Source organism: Lissotriton helveticus, chromosome 1_1 (assembly GCF_964261635.1).
Source record: "Lissotriton helveticus chromosome 1_1, aLisHel1.1, whole genome shotgun sequence".
In the NCBI taxonomy this organism is placed as follows: domain Eukaryota; kingdom Metazoa; phylum Chordata; class Amphibia; order Caudata; family Salamandridae; genus Lissotriton; species Lissotriton helveticus.
This window is the reverse complement of record NC_136057.1, coordinates 622,856,897-622,874,113: the sequence shown is the minus strand read 5'-3', so window position 1 is coordinate 622,874,113 and position 17,217 is coordinate 622,856,897. Positions and strand designations below refer to the sequence as shown.

The window sequence follows — 17,217 nt, the reverse complement described above, 5'->3', positions numbered from 1 at the left end:
GTTCTGCTGAGGTTGGCCTTTGGTCGGCCCTGCCCTGTGGCCTGGTTCCTCTGTGGTTCCTTGTTGCTGCCCTCTTTCGGTTCTGCTGGAGGCTTCCCCTGCTGTGTGGGGGTCGTCCTTCTGCTTTGTTCCTTCCGGGTCCTTCGGCTTCTCCGCCCTGTGCGGGCTGTTCTTTCTGCCCTTGTCCTTTGGGCTGGGTTGGCCTATTGGTCTCTGGTTGTTTGGCGGCCTGGTGGGGCCTGGTTCCGGGGGCTTCGCCCTTGGGGGTTTCTCGCGGGTTGGTTGCCCTTTCCTGGCCCCTTTCTCCGTTGGGTCGCGCGCGCTTCTCCTGGCCTTCCTTTGGTCGTTGGGGGGGGGGGGCGCTTCATTTTGGTGATCACCGCCAGAACCCCATCCGTCCTGCCATCGAGCAAGACAACATTGAAACTTTATACGCCGGAGCATCGTGCTAGCGACCCTGGACTTCACGATACAAAAGGCTGTGTTACTATGAAAATTTTCTCAAGACAAACATGATATAATAACTTTTGTCCTGATGATGATGCTTGCATTTCTAATTGCATCGAAACGTCGTCGACCTAAAAGCACCATATGTTTTTTACAAAGTCACAAAACGTCTTTTACAATGGTTTGCTAAAATGAATCCAAGTCTGTAAAACTGAATACTAGTACAGACCGCCTTGTGCGCCCTTACATAATTCGCTTTCACTTGTTTTGTCTTGTTCTCTGTGGGTCACAGGTTGTGCCCACTTGTGTATAAATGTTTATTATATGAACCAGTATAAAATATTCAAATTAATAAATACCTGTCCGGCGGGACAAAGGACATACATACTATTTAGTGTATATCTATCATTTACATGATCCTAATATACTAGGGTCCTCTGTTTTGTGAAATAGACTACTGCCCAAGGACCCTAGTGTTATTCCTTTTGGGTTTTTCCCTTGTTGTGTATAACAGCCTCTGGTGTTAAGCACAACTGCACCTCGCTTTACAACCCCCAGGGAAATGGTACTGATGAGGGCCAACTGGATGGTTGAAGGTACCATTCATGGCGGAGGCGTGGAGATGAGATGTTTGTGGTATGGTTTCAGAAATGGTATGGGCACATGGAGTGACAGGCAAGACACCATTTGAGTTAATGCGTGGTAGTTTACTGGGCACAAAATTGGTTCGAACCAGGATAAAAGATTGAAAAGACAGGGAAGCAGATAAGAGGCTATGGTAGAGAGTTGGTAGAAGTGGTTGTGGTCTGTCAAAGTTCAAAAGGCCATTTAAAGTGATTGTGCTCTAAGTCATGCTGTGGTGATGGAAAATGGTGCAAAGTGGCACTGTATCAAAAGAGGTGGTCAATGCAAATTGGACGAGGAGCCGCGTAGCAGCACACTAACAGTGACTGTATCCTAATATTGATAAGGACTCAACACTTCATTTACAAATTGGTCCTAATGCAAGGAGTTGCCCCAGTAGAGGGGTGAACTGGGGGTAGAGGCCCTTGCCAATTTGGATTCCTGCAATCACTTAGTAGAGGTGACAAGGGTCAGTAGAGTTTGTCTCCACCTGGGTATAGGGGTCATGGCAGACTGGGTAGTGGTGTCATTCCTGAGCCGCGTCGGCAGGGGGAGGGAGGGGACCCTGAGTGATAGCCCTCTGTGATGCAGGCAGGGGTCCCATGTCTGTGTCCACCAGCGAGAGCTGTGTAGAGTCAACCTTCTTATAGCGCAAGAGTAAGTAATCAGTAACCTGTGACTGACAGGCAAGATGGCAAGCATCAGTTTATCACGTCTAACATTTTGTGACATAAGTTTGGCCTCACTCTACAAGTACACTGAACTTGTGGCAGCTGAAACATTGCCTATATTTGCCTCTTCAGAAATGCAGGAGGGGCTAAATGGGACGCCCCAGTAATATTTCATCTATGCAGACTGGTTAAAAATAAATAAAGAGTGAAATCAAATTAAAAATCAAAAGTAGGAGGGAGGAGCCTAGCTCGCGGCCGTGATGGTCGCCCTTTAGTTCGGCTCCCGCAGCCCTCCATCCTGACTGCCTATCCTGTCTTTTATCCTGTCCCGGGACGGCACACTTTTGGGGAATTGGAAACATTACGGCTTGTTTGTACTTACCATCTGACCCCGGGGTCCCGACGTGCAGTGGCTCCGGGGTTCTGGCCTCCGAGAGATCGGGGCCTCTGCGAGACTTGGACCGGGACCTGGCCGGTGGGATCCGACGGCTCTCGGCCCCGGCCGAGAGCGAGAACCAGTGTTGGGAGCCGATGCGCGAAGATCCCGGCGATCCTGACCCGGACCTGCCCTGGTGGTCGCGTGGCCGACGTGGGTGAGAAGCCCCAGGACCGGATTCTGAGAGGGGGTCCCCCCGCCGCTGCTTTGTCCGGCGGCCCTGGTCCTCGGGGCCCGGACTCCGCTTGTTTGGGGCACCGGTGCTGGTGCGGGCGGAGACCCGTTTTGGGCGGACATCCTTTTGGCATCGAAGCCGCCCTTGCTGGGACCCCCGGCGCTTGTACAGTCCTACATTTGAGAACTGTTATTTCCGGGGGTCCTCGTGGGCGGCGATTGGGCTGATTCACGAAATGGCGGCCGGCCCTCTGGAACGAGAGTCACCCTGTGGCGGCGGGCCCGAGTTGCCTGATTGTGTGGGGATCGGATCTGGTGGGCGTGAGCCGACGGTCAGAGATATCCTGGAAGCCCTCAGATCCCTGCACGCTTCCCTCGCCCTGGGCGTCTCGGTGGGTCCGCCACGATCCGCCGCCATTTTGGGCGGCCGTTTCTTCTTGTCGCCTTCTGTTTTCGATGCCTCCATTGCCTCACCCCCCTCGATTGACCTGAGTGTCTCCACCACTGATCGAAGATCGTGTAGTGTGCTGGTGACTTTGGGGCACCCTGCTTTTCAAGGTTCGGACCCCGGGGACTCGGATGCTGTACTGCGACCCTGTTCGACATGGTTGCCTGGAATTATGGACGAACTTCCTCCTGCGCCTGCTTCGATGACTTTGCCTGTGTTTAAAATTGGGACCACCTCGCCCGCTCCAGTGGCGCAATTGAACTCCTGTTTCTCATGGCTCGTGCTTCGATTGTTGATGCATCGATACTTTCAATTTGGACTACTGCTCACTTGTCGATCTATCTACCCCCCACGTAACTATGCTAGTCACCATTCCACTCGATTATATGCTGACTTCATATTTAGTATGTATATATAGTATGTGGTTGTACATTGCCATGTGGTGGGTGGGGTTTGTCGCTCGGAAGGGCTGGGGGTGAAATGTACGACTTCTGCTTGATTCCCGGTATGCGATTTCGTTGCATGATTGTCTCTGATCGTAGAGGGGTGGGAGGTCCCCTTCTCCTAATATTTTGTGGCGTGTGATGGGGTGTCGTCCTGGTCGGTTTTTTGATTGTACTTGTCTGGTTGGGCGGAGGGCTGCGGCCTACCGTTTGTATTATAGTTATTCTGCTCCTCCCTCCTGTTTTCTTTCTCCGCCTTTGTGGCCTTTTTGTCTCGTTTTTCTTTCTTTCTTCTTGCTATATTTCGGGTTCTGGTTTAGGGCGACAGGCACGCTGTTTGAAGGGTAGGCCGTAGCCTTCTACAGGGGTGCAGGGTGGGACGGGTGGGTTGGGTTCTATTTTTTGTTTGTCTTCTGGTTCTATGGCCCTTTTGTATCTCTTTTTCGTGAGGCCGCGTCTGTCCCGACCTCCTATGGTGTGTTTCGGGTGGGGGTATGGCATCGTTACTCCTCCTGCTACATTTCGGCTGTCCTTCCATCCGATTGCCATGCCCCACTTGGACCGCTAATCCTTTTGTCTCCTGTCCTCCCACCACGGGGAGCCGTGTCGGCATGTCTTTTACCTTCTTTTTTCATATTTCTTTATCCCCTTTTATTGTTTGGTTTTTCTTCCCTCCATTTTCCTTTCCCTTCCTCTTCCCCCCCTACCTAGTCCCCCTTCCCTTTTTCCTTCCTGCCTCCCAGAGGGTACTGTGACGGGCGGGTTTTCATGCATTGTCTTCCGATCCCTCTGTTCTGGCTTGGTAGTGTCCCGGGTGGCGGGCGTATTACGAGGATAATGCTCAGGGGCTGACTGTATCTCACATATCCTGATTTCTTGATTGCATTGTGTTGTCCCCCTGATATTTTGCCCCATGCCCCCTTCTTACTGTTGAGGTTGATTACGGGATGTCGGATGCCTCCGTATTGCAAGTGTGCCTGTCATATGTCCTCTCCCCTTATTGTAAAATTAAGCCTTATTTACTCCTGTGTTTTGGCCCTTTAGTTTCTGTATTTCTTCTCCCCTATTGCGATTGTACGGCCTCTGCTTTGTATTGATTGAATATGTACTATTTGCCTGATGACTCCTGACTGTTTTATACACTGCGGCCGGCCGGCTTGGTTGTGGGCCTCGATTTGTCTTCTTTTGATATCAATAAAGGTTTTCAAAAAAAAAAATATCAAAAGTAACAAAATGTGAATGCCAACACCTGAAAAAATCTAGAAGGTGAAGTGTGTAATGTGCCACGGCCGGCTTGGTTGTGGGCCTCGATTTGTCTTCTTTTGATATCAATAAAGGTTTTCAAAAAAAAAAAAAAAAAAATATCAAAAGTAACAAAATGTGAATGCCAACACCTGAAAAAATCTAGAAGGTGAAGTGTGTAATGTGCCAATATTAGAACAGAAAGAGAAAAGGAATCCAACATGACTCACAGTACAGTAGAGGTACTATGAAATAATGAGTTGCTCCAATCACACAAAAGGTGATGGGAAGAAAGCCTGAAAACACTGCCAATCGCCGATTTCCTTCTGCAGATGTCCTCGCCTGGTGGGTATTGATGGACTGTTCCTATGAGGAGCCGGGTCAGTACTGATTTGCACAAAGTGGTTTTTCGTCTACAGTGGGTACAAAATGATAGGGTGGAATGCCACTTCGGGCGATTGGCAGTAGTTGGGAGGATTAAAATAATGAGTTGCTCTACACCACCAGTGTCCAGGAAATAAAATGACTGTTGATCGGTTCAGAAAGCTACGAATATGATCATTAACCAAGACATCTGTGCCAGGGTATTAAAGGGAGGTCAAGCCAACAATAGAATTCCCACGACCTGATACTACTCCAAATACCACGTAAAAAAATTCATTTGAATATTATTCCATACTGTCTAGTGACTACCAATATGTCTAGAGATAAAAGGCACTGCACAGAATCTTAGTGGATAACTCCAACGTATACATATGAAACAAAAAACCTTCTGCATCATCAAATTCTTGTACTTGCAGGGGAGGTGCTACATATGCAGCAGCATTTTTAAAGAGCTTCATTACCCGTTTTTGTATTTGTTAATTATGATGTGCTTTCATTAGGCCCTTGTAGGAAGGCTTTTGGTCTCACCCAACCCCTGCCTGACAGGCATAGTATGTGGTGCACACTCCTTCCTAGCAGCAACTAACGAGCACATACAACACTACTAAACCTCGCAGATTGGCGACAGAGCTTGGGATAGTGACCCTACCTGCAAATGTCTTAACACTGTGAAGACGTTCTTCATTTACATAGACAAACAGTGGGTGCGATGCACTGTCTTTAGCATGATTGGTTCCAGTTGGTACATAGCCTGCTTTCCCCTACGGAAAAAGACATAAGAAAAAGGTACTTAGAAAACCGTAACTTCAAGATTCAACTCAACAACTAAAAATAAAGCAGACAGCAATATTGAAATAAAGATGTTCATTCAGGGAGTCAAAATATATGTTGCTCTAAAAAACAAATATGATTGACAAATTGTTAAGGTACCATCGATGACATCAGCCACAACATGGCAGGTGTGTGTGTACACACACACACACACACATATATATATATATATATATATACATCAAGGCTACCGTGACGTAGCCGAAACGCGTCATGCTGGTGACAGAGGAGCGAATAAACCACCTTTGAATCTACTCTAGTGCTTTTTGTGGTCTGTACCTACGTTTGCTGTTTCGGCATCCAGAGCCGATTAGTAGGAACTTTGGAACGGATATATATATACATATGCACACATATATATATATATATATATATATATATACAAATAAATAAATATATATATTCGTGCACATGGCTTTAAATGGGATGAAAAAACTGGGGGGCGGGGTCTCTCAAAGGGGCGTGGCCAATGTAATTAAGGGCGTGGCTTAAAACACATAAGCTAAAAATCTGTGCTTAGCATAGTGTACCGCCAGACTTGTATTTTGTTGTTTTGGTCACTGCATACAGATATATGACACACATCATACCTACAAGTCAGGACTATTGGCTTTGTCAATGGTTGTTAGTTGCTTAAGATAAATAAGCAGCAACTATGGCTTGTATATAATATTGAAAAAGCTTCCACTTAAAGTCTTGGTGACACCACAACAATGTGCTGTTCCTAAGTTTCAAAAAGAGAAGGGAAATCCAGAGAGAAAAGGACTTCCTCTAAAAGATTTCCCTTCCCCTACAACGCTTACCTGGCATGACCTCATGCCGTAACTTCACTAGTGAGAAGTGAGCAGTGTGAGCATGCGCACATCGATGTGCCTGTCACTGCAGTCCCCCTCTGCCAGGGCACAAAACGGAGCCCGATAGATACCTGTTTCGAGGCCCCCTTTAGAAAACTGCCGTTGCTCAGCACCGGTGAGACCCGGCCCACTTAAAGCCCTGCATACACACACAAACAAGCCAAGTCTTTCTAAATTTCACAAAAGCACAGAATAAGTATTGTCAAAGCCAATAGGTCTGGATTTATAGTGCAGCATCAATGGTGTGTATGTCTCACATTTGGGAGAACTGATTTACTCGTTATGTATAACCTATTCTCTATTTAAGCACAGGTACACCTTATTGTTTAGATAACAATTTGCAAATTGTGTTTTCCTGTTAATGTACATAACAGGTGTTAATCAAATCAAGGGACCTCATTTTATTTATTTCAGAATGATTAAAGTCTGTGAACACATACCAGGAATTGTGGCTATCCGCATATCTTTGTAGTGAGATATGTTAATACCGTGAGCTATTCAACAGGAAGCAATTTGCCTTGATTGCATTTTTAATACCACGTTGGAGATAGCTCATGTTTCGTGCAAAGCAGCAGTCAAAGAACATTAAACAAGCATTTGCAATGCAATCGGTCTCGCATTTGTGAAAGTTAGAGCTATTGGCATTATTAATAACAATGTTTGTCACTTAGGTTATTTTTTTTACAGTGGAGTGATCATGTAGAAAAAAAATGCACATTATACCATATTAAATTTCAAAAAAGACACAGAACTTCATGAAAACAGTGTTAACATAGGGTTGATTTTCCCCTATACAATACTCCGTTGTGAAATCTAACCAGGGATTGAAAAGCTATACATTGCCAACTTAGCAAAATTGTGAAACAATTGAAGGGAGTGGCGAGGGTTTTCTTTTTTATCTATTTTTTTTCTTTACAGGGGGGAAGCAGCATTAAGACGTTTGAAGACCACTGCTGTAGGGATGCAGGTGTTCAAAGGTTGTGAAGGAGTCCGGGATCAATGCTGTTTAGTGGTGGTAATGAGATCAGCAAATTAAAAGCACCGGAGTAATTGTTTGACAACGCAAAAAATATAAATACGAAGTAATGTACCCTGAAGTAAAGCACTGAAATAAATACCTCCAACAAAAAAGTCAGTAAGGCATGCAACTGTTGTATTCACGCAATAAAAATAAGCATGCAAAAGTCAATTTTGGGGGAGGAAACACATTATGAATTCGTTTCTATGAAATGGTTAATGTCATTCATCCTGCAAATTTCCATTAAACAGTTGGTGTTTCTCAATAAATGATACTCCATGAAATCCTTATTCTATAAAATCACACACAACTCTTACAACCCACCAACTAAAAGAATAAAAGACAATTTAAATAGGTTTTTGAAAAACTAGCCATCAAGTTGGTTTGCTCACAGGGGTTGTGTGAAGTAGTCCAAAAGGACTCAATTAGAACTCCTGAAGAATAACTTGGCTTTAACTCTCACAAATTGTATCCTTTTGCATGTATTAGATAAAGTTCTCTGACAAAAGAATACCCTGTGTTTAGAACATGTCATGTTTTAAAGGAGTAGGTTAAAAAAAGCATTAGCAAACATGCATATTTTGCAAAGGTTTGTAAAAGAAAATAAAAATCGTAAAAACAAAAATAGTAAAAAGGAATTAAACCAGAGATTTGCCCTAAAGTCCTGATACTGTAGTGCACTCTCTCACTTGTAATCTAGTAAAATGCTGTGAATCATGGTGCAGGCTAGCCAATGGTTGAAGCAGGCTGACCCGTTGCTCAATGCTTTATGCAGAGGTATGCGGAAGCAAAATGTGATTGACAATGTCACAGACCAGAGGTCGATCTAAACCTAGTTTAAATATTTTTGTATGCATTTCTTTTAATGATTTTTAGAGAATGCATGTGGATGGCCAGGCAGGTAAAACGTGTTTCTCTCTAGGCTAGACATAAGCCAGGATCTATGTCATGGAGGGTTCTAAAATCCTGACATTTTTCAATCACATGAATCTTATGAGAAGGCCAACGCCTATGAGAAGGATTTGAAACAGTTAGGATGACCGTACCATTTCTCAGACCTTTCAACATGTGCTTACACTGGGCTACAAACCGTTGACGCATGTCTGTGACCCTCACCTGCTACACCCAGCACTTCCCACCCAGGCCACACCCTTCCAACGAGGCAATTCCAAAGGTCTTTACAGTTAGCCAGACTTCACCAAAGTGCTTCACAACCTCAACAAGAGTGTAAAGCACTATATAAATGCTGCAACACAACAATTTACTATCAAATAAATGTTGCTTACTGTGACTTACTTGCCTTAAATAAAATGTTATGGTCTTGTTGATAGGCATTTTCAATCTGAAATGGATTTGCATTTATATGCCATATATATTAGCAAATCATTTGTTCAGACTGATGTTTAAATATTGGTGATGGACTTCATTTCGCCCACTTGGTGCTGCTAGACACCCTCGGGAGTCACTGCGGTGACACAGAGCCACATATATGCGCAAGGTCAGAGCTGAATGAATGCAGGCTGAAGTATTGCAGGCACACTCATCTCAGGCAGCTGCTTGAAGTACAAATATTGGAAAGAGTCTCCAAAAGGGAAAAATTGTTGGCACAATCGCTCAGGTAATGCGGTGAGAATCTGGAACTCGCTTCCTCCTTCACTCCATGCCATCACCTCCATCCAGATCTTCAAAGCGGACCTCAAATCTCTTTTATTTCATAGACACTTTCAGAACTAATTCCCTCCTTCTCAGACCCTGCCAGTTAGTTCTTTAGCCATTGTTTGTCACATATATTTATATTTTTGTTTGTACATCCTGTGCTTGCTACGTTTGATATTGTGTTCCTTTTGCCTGCGTTGTTTGGATTTTATGGCCTGCTATTTTTCGCCAGGAAGTTCTTTAGTCATTGTAAAATTTGTTATATTTATTCGTATTTTTGCCTGTACAGTCTGTTCATGCTATGCTTGAGATTGAGTGCCTTTTGCCTGCGTCGCTTCGATGCTATGGCATGCTATTTTTGTTTGTTCTATTCCTGCAACAGTTCTCTCAAATCAAATTGTCTTTATTCGGATTTCCATGATTATTGAAATTCCATAAAAGTACATAAAATACATTACAGCGTTTACATAAATAGATAAAATGATAAAAGGCAATTTAAGTTTTACCCGACTTTTAAAAATTAGTTAGACACTTTTTTAACTGTATATAGATATGCTGGTGAAAGTTTAAAATATTGTGCATTATATAAAAATACTTCTTCACCCTGTACTCAGCACATACTAGTGTCATCGCAAAGGTCTATGAGCAGACAGGGATCATAGATTACGGCGATATCTAACGCAGAATTTAAAAAAGTAAACCAACGATTTAGCAATCAATTCATGTTCCAAATGCTGGAGAGCCAGATATGCTGGGCGGCACTGCCGCAGCCCTATTACCCTCAGAATAGGGACAACCCACCTCCTGCGGGGGACCATATAAAACTTACAGAAAAAGACCACATGAATGGTAGATTGTGGGGAGGTAGAATCACAGGGACAAGGGAATAGGTTTGGGGACCAGTCATTTTGAAGAGGAAAGGAAAGCAAACGATGAAGCAAATTGAATCTAAAGCGAGTCAGCAAAAAATTCCCATATTGACTTATGCTATAGTTTAGGTACGGCTGGATTGTGGGCACAGTTTGAATTAACAGACAATGTTGTACTGATGTTTTCCCAGCCTCGTTCGAGAAACGCAATTCAGTCAAGTGCGACAAGCAAGCTGTTCTTAATTCAATTTTTGTTATGTCCACTATTGCGGGGGGATCATCAAAATATTTCTCAAAGCCCATGTCCGTAAGAAATGTCTTAACATAGGCCAACCATTTGATCCTCCTCATATTGTCAAGCTTTAGGCAGTCCTGCACAATTGCCCTGGTCAGGTGGCACTGCTCCGTAACCCAAATTCGCCGCCACAACATAACTGGTTGGATTTTTATTATATCCGAGAGGTAGTCCAATCCCAGTTCGTTATGGCATCCATATGTGGTCGTACTTCTCGGTAACGACAGCAGGTACTTTAAAAAGGGGCACTTTGTTGACACAGATTGTCTTCAGGTTTCTGTGTTTTGGGTCAGCATGCATCACATAGGTTTTTTTTATGTTTATTTTTAAGTTCAAACTAGCCATGAATGAACAGTACTTGTCCAGAACCCGTTGAAGCTGTACTGGGGTTCGGGCAAGAAGTAGCGCGTCGTCGGCATATAATAACGCTGGAATATGCCGACGACCAACAGCTGGAAGATCATCCGTACCCTCAAGTAGAGCGGCCTCTAGTCCATTCGTGTACAGGGTGAAAAGGAAGGGGGCCAGTACACACCCTTGTCTGACCCCCTTCTCCACCCGAAAGCTATCCGTTAACTGGCCATTGGTTCCATATCTTACTCTCCCTGTGGCCCCCGTATACAGCTCTCGCATAAAATCGATAATCGGTGGATCAATGCCCATCTGAAGTAAGATTGTCCACAGCCTCGAATGGATGACACAGTCAAAGGCTGCAGACAAATCAACATACACCATGTGGAGAGAGGCACCCTTAGCATGCACGTATTTCTCAGCCAGGAGCGTCAAATTCAGGGCCTGGTCCACTGTACCCAGTCCCTCCCTAAACCCATATTGCAAATCAGAGATCACATTTTGTTGGTTTGTCCACTCCTGGAGTCGCTCGAGGAGAATGCGTCCAGCCATCTTCCCGAGCGAGTCCAGGAGTGAGATGGGTCTATAACAGGATGGACTGTTTCTGTCACCCTTTTTGTAAATGGGGACCAGTATCGAGGTGGACCAAGATTTTACCAGACCAACCTCCTTGGCAGCGTTTAATACGTTTGTGAGGATCGGAGTCCACAGGTCTGGATTTTGTTTGAACAGATCTACTGGGACCGTATCTGGGCCTGGTGCCTTTCCCCCTTTGGATGATTTTATTGCGTTTAATACCTCTTTGTGGTCAAAACTGAGAGTTAATGGATATTTGACATGGTGGAGAGCTTCAACTGAGGCCTTCTCGTGGGGGTTCTCCCTGCGGAAAACCTCCGAAAAATGCACGACCCATTCTCTAGCATCAATAGCAACGTCCAAAGTTGGCATGTCTGCCTGGGGGAGCAGAAAAGGAGATCTCACTACTTGCCAAAAGGCAGCACCATCCTTCAGGGCGCTGCTCTTCTGTAATTGGTCCCACAAATCATCTTTAATCTCTTTTTTTCTATTTTTTATAGCTAGAGAGTAAGCTTTCCATAATCTAATAATCTCATCTCTGTCTCTCATTTCCTTTGCTAGAGCCTTTCTTAGTAATGTATATGCTTTGGTGCATGTAGGGCTGAACCATCCCTTTCTAGGCTTCTTCTTATGTTTGCAGACTTTGGTTAATTCTTTCCTTATGGCTTCAACGATCAAGGCATAGCTGGCCAGAATTTGGACCGGGGTGGCCAGAGGGTCAAGACAGTTCATTATATGAGTATTACTTGCAGCAACTATTTTTGCCGCTACAGCCAACTGGTCTAATTTACCCCATTTTAAAGTGTAACCGTTCAAGCGGTTCAATACCAATTCTTGCTGATCCAGCAGATTTAACTGCAGTGGACCTTCGTTGTGACTATTACCAATGTGAAGGGTCACACTTAAAGGAAAGTGATCACTAAGAGCATTATTAATAGTTTAAAATGTCTTAATGTGAGGGGCTTTGCTAGTAGAGACTAAGATGTAATCGATCAGGGTTTGTGCACCTCTTCCATTAAATGTTGGGGCAAATGCAACTGTTGGGGTGTTTAATTCTTGACAAAACCCATCTCTAATTCCACCATTGTCTCAGACATTTTTATTCCCTCGGGTGTGTGTGTAAAGTGCGTAAGCCCATTCTCTTGTTCATCAATGAACCCACAATTAGTGGTATTACTTTTTGTGCACAGGTGCAAGTTGAAATCCCCTCCCCAGATTAAAGTGTATGTCTTACTTGCGTGTTTTAAGCGCAAGGCCTGGAGCAGTTCGAAGATCTCAGTTACCAATAGTATGAGATCAGGTGGGTTCAGATTATTATAAAAGTTAATTAGGAAATACACTTCCTGTGTAGATCTTTGAAGGACAAGCAGTTGATAGTTAGGCTCTAATTTCACGGGGTTGATATCATAGATGGGCAAAAGGTTTGAAACATAAGTAATTAGCCCCCCCTTACTCCTACCAGCAGTAGATCTTTTTGCTGGAGAGAAGTAGGTCTTATAACCTAAAAGATGTATCGGTTCGTTAAGCCATGTTTCTTGTAGGCAGATGATATTTTTTGAGTTGGCAGTCTGCAGATAGCTGGTTTCCGTATGCTTCGAAGCTAAACCTGCTATATTCCAAAAGAGAAAGGTGATTTGTTTATCATAGGTTGCCAATGTAGGCAATCTAGGTTGCGTCTGACGCACCTCGCTAGTCAATATCGTTGGTGAGTTTAACCCCGTATCTCATTAGTTGATTTCAAGGTACAGTCTATGATGGTGGGACTATCCTTTGCAGGTACAGGAGTAATGGAACAGTTCTCTGGGGCATCTGTGGTATAATAGTTATCAATAAGGCCTGCGGTTACTTTCGCTATGTGTGGTGTTGGCTTGATTGAGTGCATTGGGCCTGTACTACCATATTCAGTATCTAATAGTGGTCAATCGACCATTTCCAGGCCGCTGTATCTATTAAATGTTGGTATACCTCCCCAGGTGTCCCTATATGGTGGATTTCTCCTGTCCCTACCTGTCCATAATGCCCAGTCGTTCCTCCCCTGCCTAGTGTGTTCTGAGCCCCAACCCCATTGGTGGTTTACTGGTTCATGCCAGGGCCAATATGGCCCTTCATTATAGCGGGGTGCTGGTGGATAAAAATAGGACAATCGTTTAGTTGATATCCCATCAGGTTTGCTTGTCGAACCCCATGAGCAGATGAGACCCGCTGTATGAGGGTCATCGAAGTTGACTATAATGCAGTCACCGGAGATTTTTTTTGGTTGATGGCCTATCCAGGGGACTCTGCGCACTGCAATAATCCTACCGGTATAATTTTGCGGGAGTGGTCTATTATTGTTTAACCAATGATGAACCATGTTTTTTAAAGACCAGTTTGGCTCTTCACTATTATGAGTCAATTCGGGGACCCCTGTCATAACTACTACGTAGGGAGTTGCTTCGGGGGGAATATTTGCTGATTGACATCCCCCTCCCCTAGGCCTTTCTCCCGGGTGGCTATGTCTTGGTGGAGGGTCACGTTGAACAGTGTTTACCTGAGCTGGTTTAGAAGGAATAGGAGCGGGAGTTGGGATTACAGAGGTTGTAATTACAGGGGGTATCTTTTTCTGTTGTACAGGGGCGTTTTTGGCGTTTTCTTTTTGAGCGTTAGTTTTTGGGGTAGCAGGGCCCAAGACAGTTTTCTTTGTGCCTTCCGGTTTTTTGAGATTAGTATCCTTGGTTTTCGACCCTCCTACATTGGTCAACCCCAGGTTCTTCTGATGGGTAGATGTCTTCAGAGTTAACGTTAGGACTGCTAGCTGTTTCTCAATAATTGCTAGACTCAATTGGAACGGCTGTAGTTGCGTTTTTATTAGTTCTCTAATTTGGGCTAGCAGGGATTGATCGGCGCCACATGTATGATTGCCACCCCTCGTTTGATCGCCCGGAATAGCGGTGTTAATATGATCGTCTATAATGCTGTCTGTTATGCTGAGATCCACAGTCGTGGGATGGAGATCTACGCTGTCATCACCTGGGATAGGTGATTTGAGATTGTGCATCTTTAGTCCTAGTGTAACATTACCCTTCCCCTGGATGTTGAGTCGTGATTTATGTCGGGTGTTTCCTGGGTTTGAGTCTGCTGTTTTCTTTCTCTTGTTGTGTGACTTATTCTGCTTTGGAATAGCGCCCTCTTTAATTCCCCTTTGTACAGCTTGAGCCTGAGCCTTGTCAGTTTGCAATTGTGTCGCAAAAATATCAGGGGTTTTTTCAAGGGACTCAGCGGTTTGTAAGTCCGACATTGATAATGTGGCAGAGAGATCAATTAACCTAGGGATGCCATGGACATCGGCGTCCACCTCCGTCATAACAGCCTTCTCAGGTTGATTGACGGAAGTCTGCGCCATTGCCAGGGACCCAAGTGAAGATCGTCTTGCCTGAGCTAAATCCTGTGAGACTCTTCTGTCCAGCAATATTATCCCCTGATCTATGACTTCGTTAGCTTTAATAATAAACTGGTCGATAGGACCTGTAAACTCTGCTATACGTTGCTTTGTTTTACTACGACTACCTCTAGGTGACATGGTGGTAATTACGGTCACAGCTAAAAATGTAAATACACCTTACATATCTATATACAGACCAGATAGTTGAGCATCCCGCATCTGTGGGTAGTAGTAGGTGTTAGAGGGGGGGCCCAGCCCAGTCTATTTCGGTCTGTGACGGGATAGGACGGGCCCGCCCTTGGCCCGGGCTTCGCCCGGCGTCCTGCTCGCTTCCCGCGAGACGGGGCTGATGGTGAATTTAAGCGCCTCCTGGAGCTCCCCAGTGACGCGGTTCGCCGCAAGGGCCTCTGGACATTGAAGTCCGCCCCTCACCGGTCTCCGCTCGGCGGCCCCTGCTCAGGATGTTAAAGAGCAGCCGGGCAGCGGGAGACGGGCGGGCGGGTCCGCGCTGGCTCAGGTGATCAGAGGAGGCTTGGTGCACAGCATGCAATGATTTACAGGCGGCAGCAAAAACGGCAGCAAAGGCGTAGGAGGTTCCCACCCCTCAATGGGGCTGATGGTGAATTTAAGCGCCTCCTGGCGCTCCCCAGTGACGCGGTTCGCCGCAAGGGCCTCTGGACATTGAAGTCCGCCCCTCACCGGTCTCCGCTCGGCGGCCCCTGCTCAGGATGTTAAAGAGCAGCCGGGCAGCGGGAGAGGGGCGGGCGGGTCCGCGCTGGCTCAGGTGATCAGAGGAGGCTTGGTGCACAGCATGCAATGATTTACGGGCGGCAGCAAAAACGGCAGCAAAGGCGTAGGAGGTTCTCTCATGTAACATAACTGGTTCTATTGTACAGTGCTCTGACACCTTCGGGTAAAGTCCGCGCTTTATAAAAATGCATTCAATAAATCAAATAAAATAAAATAAAATAAAATGGCGCGAAGCTGCTGAAGCTGTTCTGGTACCCTGGCATGGTAACACAATAGTACCGGAGCGGATTGCAGCCTCGTTAAGCAGTTTGCACCCGCACTCTACTCCCACTCGATTTACTTGCTAAATGTGGGCTTGAATACTCTCCTCTTTGCGAGCTTCTCTCTTCAAACACGTTTTATGACCCTGGGCAAATTACTGTATTTCTCTGTGCAGACTAAGCCCCTTGAGAAAGCACTTCGAAACAGCTGAACAACCACTGTATCATAGCAGGACCACGGCATCCGTACCCCCTTCCTGGACTGGGCCGATACAAACTAACTCACATAGCACCAGTCCTAGAGGCTTGTAGAGTTTCTGTAGTGCAGCTAGGCCACTGGAGTTGTGAGATTCTTCTGACACTTTTTGTTTAATTATGAATTTGCCATATATGGCACTTAAATCTCCAACTGCAGCAAAAATTGCACATCTCCCGAAAACAAATTCTAGCCCTAACAGTTTGAAAGTTAGCTAATCGCTGCAGACGCCGTGAACGTAATTCCAATTAGTAATTAAAAGAGACCACGGTAGTCCAGCTGCCATATGCTGTATGCTGGCTACAGTTTGGAAAACAAGATGGCGAGAGAGAGAGAGGACGGTTTTAAGCAACCCATTACAGCGGCAATGCCAGTTATGTTCTTGTGGGGCCCAGAGCTGTCGTCTTGTAAAGAAATTATTGTTTGTGTTCCTGATTGATAGGTAGGTACATGTACTGGCTCCGACCTACGCCAGCTATGCTGTATTCTATGGCAGGATCGAAGGTTCAGATTATGCTTCCCAATACTTTACTACTCAAAATAGCATCCAATGAAAAAACATTAAAACACATATAAGACACTACATGTCCCATGAGGCTTTGAACCACGCCTCCTTCATCAACCAAACCACAAGGTCCATATTATACAAAATAGTGAGGCACCATCTTGACTGCCTCTTTCTTTTCTGCTCCGCAGTTAAGATAGGTGCCTCGTTATTTTACTCACCATTATATTATCTGTATTCATTATACCTGTTTCACGCTTTATGGTGGTTTATTGAAATGTTTGTTGCTTTGCGCTGTCGCGCTGCCTTCAGCATGAGACATGATTGCTTTTATTATCCCCCCAGCGTGTGTTGCGCTGTTCGTTTCTTAGCCTTTTGTTGCTCTTCGTTATAGCGATTTTAAATAAAGATTTAACTCGCATCTGCGAGTATTGCGGCCGTGTGTATGCAGACTCCTCGCGCTATGGCCGGGTCTTATGCCCCCCATGCGAGCGAGGTCACGTTGAGGAGCCCGATCGTGCTGCTTGCATGTGCCTCGGGAGCCTGCATGTGTCTGTGCATGCGCCTGCAGAATCCCTCGGGGGAAGCAGCAAAGCAGTGTTGTGCCGGTAACAGGCCTCCGATCAGATTTTTGAGTACCCTTTTTGAGCTTTTGGGACCACATTAACCCTTCATTGATTCTGCCTGCAGTTTAGTCATTTTTGGA

At 45.2% G+C, this 17,217-nt stretch overlaps 1 protein-coding gene across 1 annotated transcript in view; it reads right to left on the bottom strand.

Moving 5' to 3' along the window:
* LOC144770289 (poly(U)-specific endoribonuclease-like) overlaps positions 1-17,217 on the bottom strand; it is a 364,086-nt gene that overhangs the window by 290,375 nt on the left and 56,494 nt on the right. Inside the window, exon 3 of the mRNA XM_078654688.1 lies at positions 5,519-5,630. Within this exon, the coding sequence (XP_078510814.1) occupies positions 5,519-5,630 (112 nt within the window). The remainder of the gene's footprint in view (positions 1-5,518; positions 5,631-17,217) is intronic.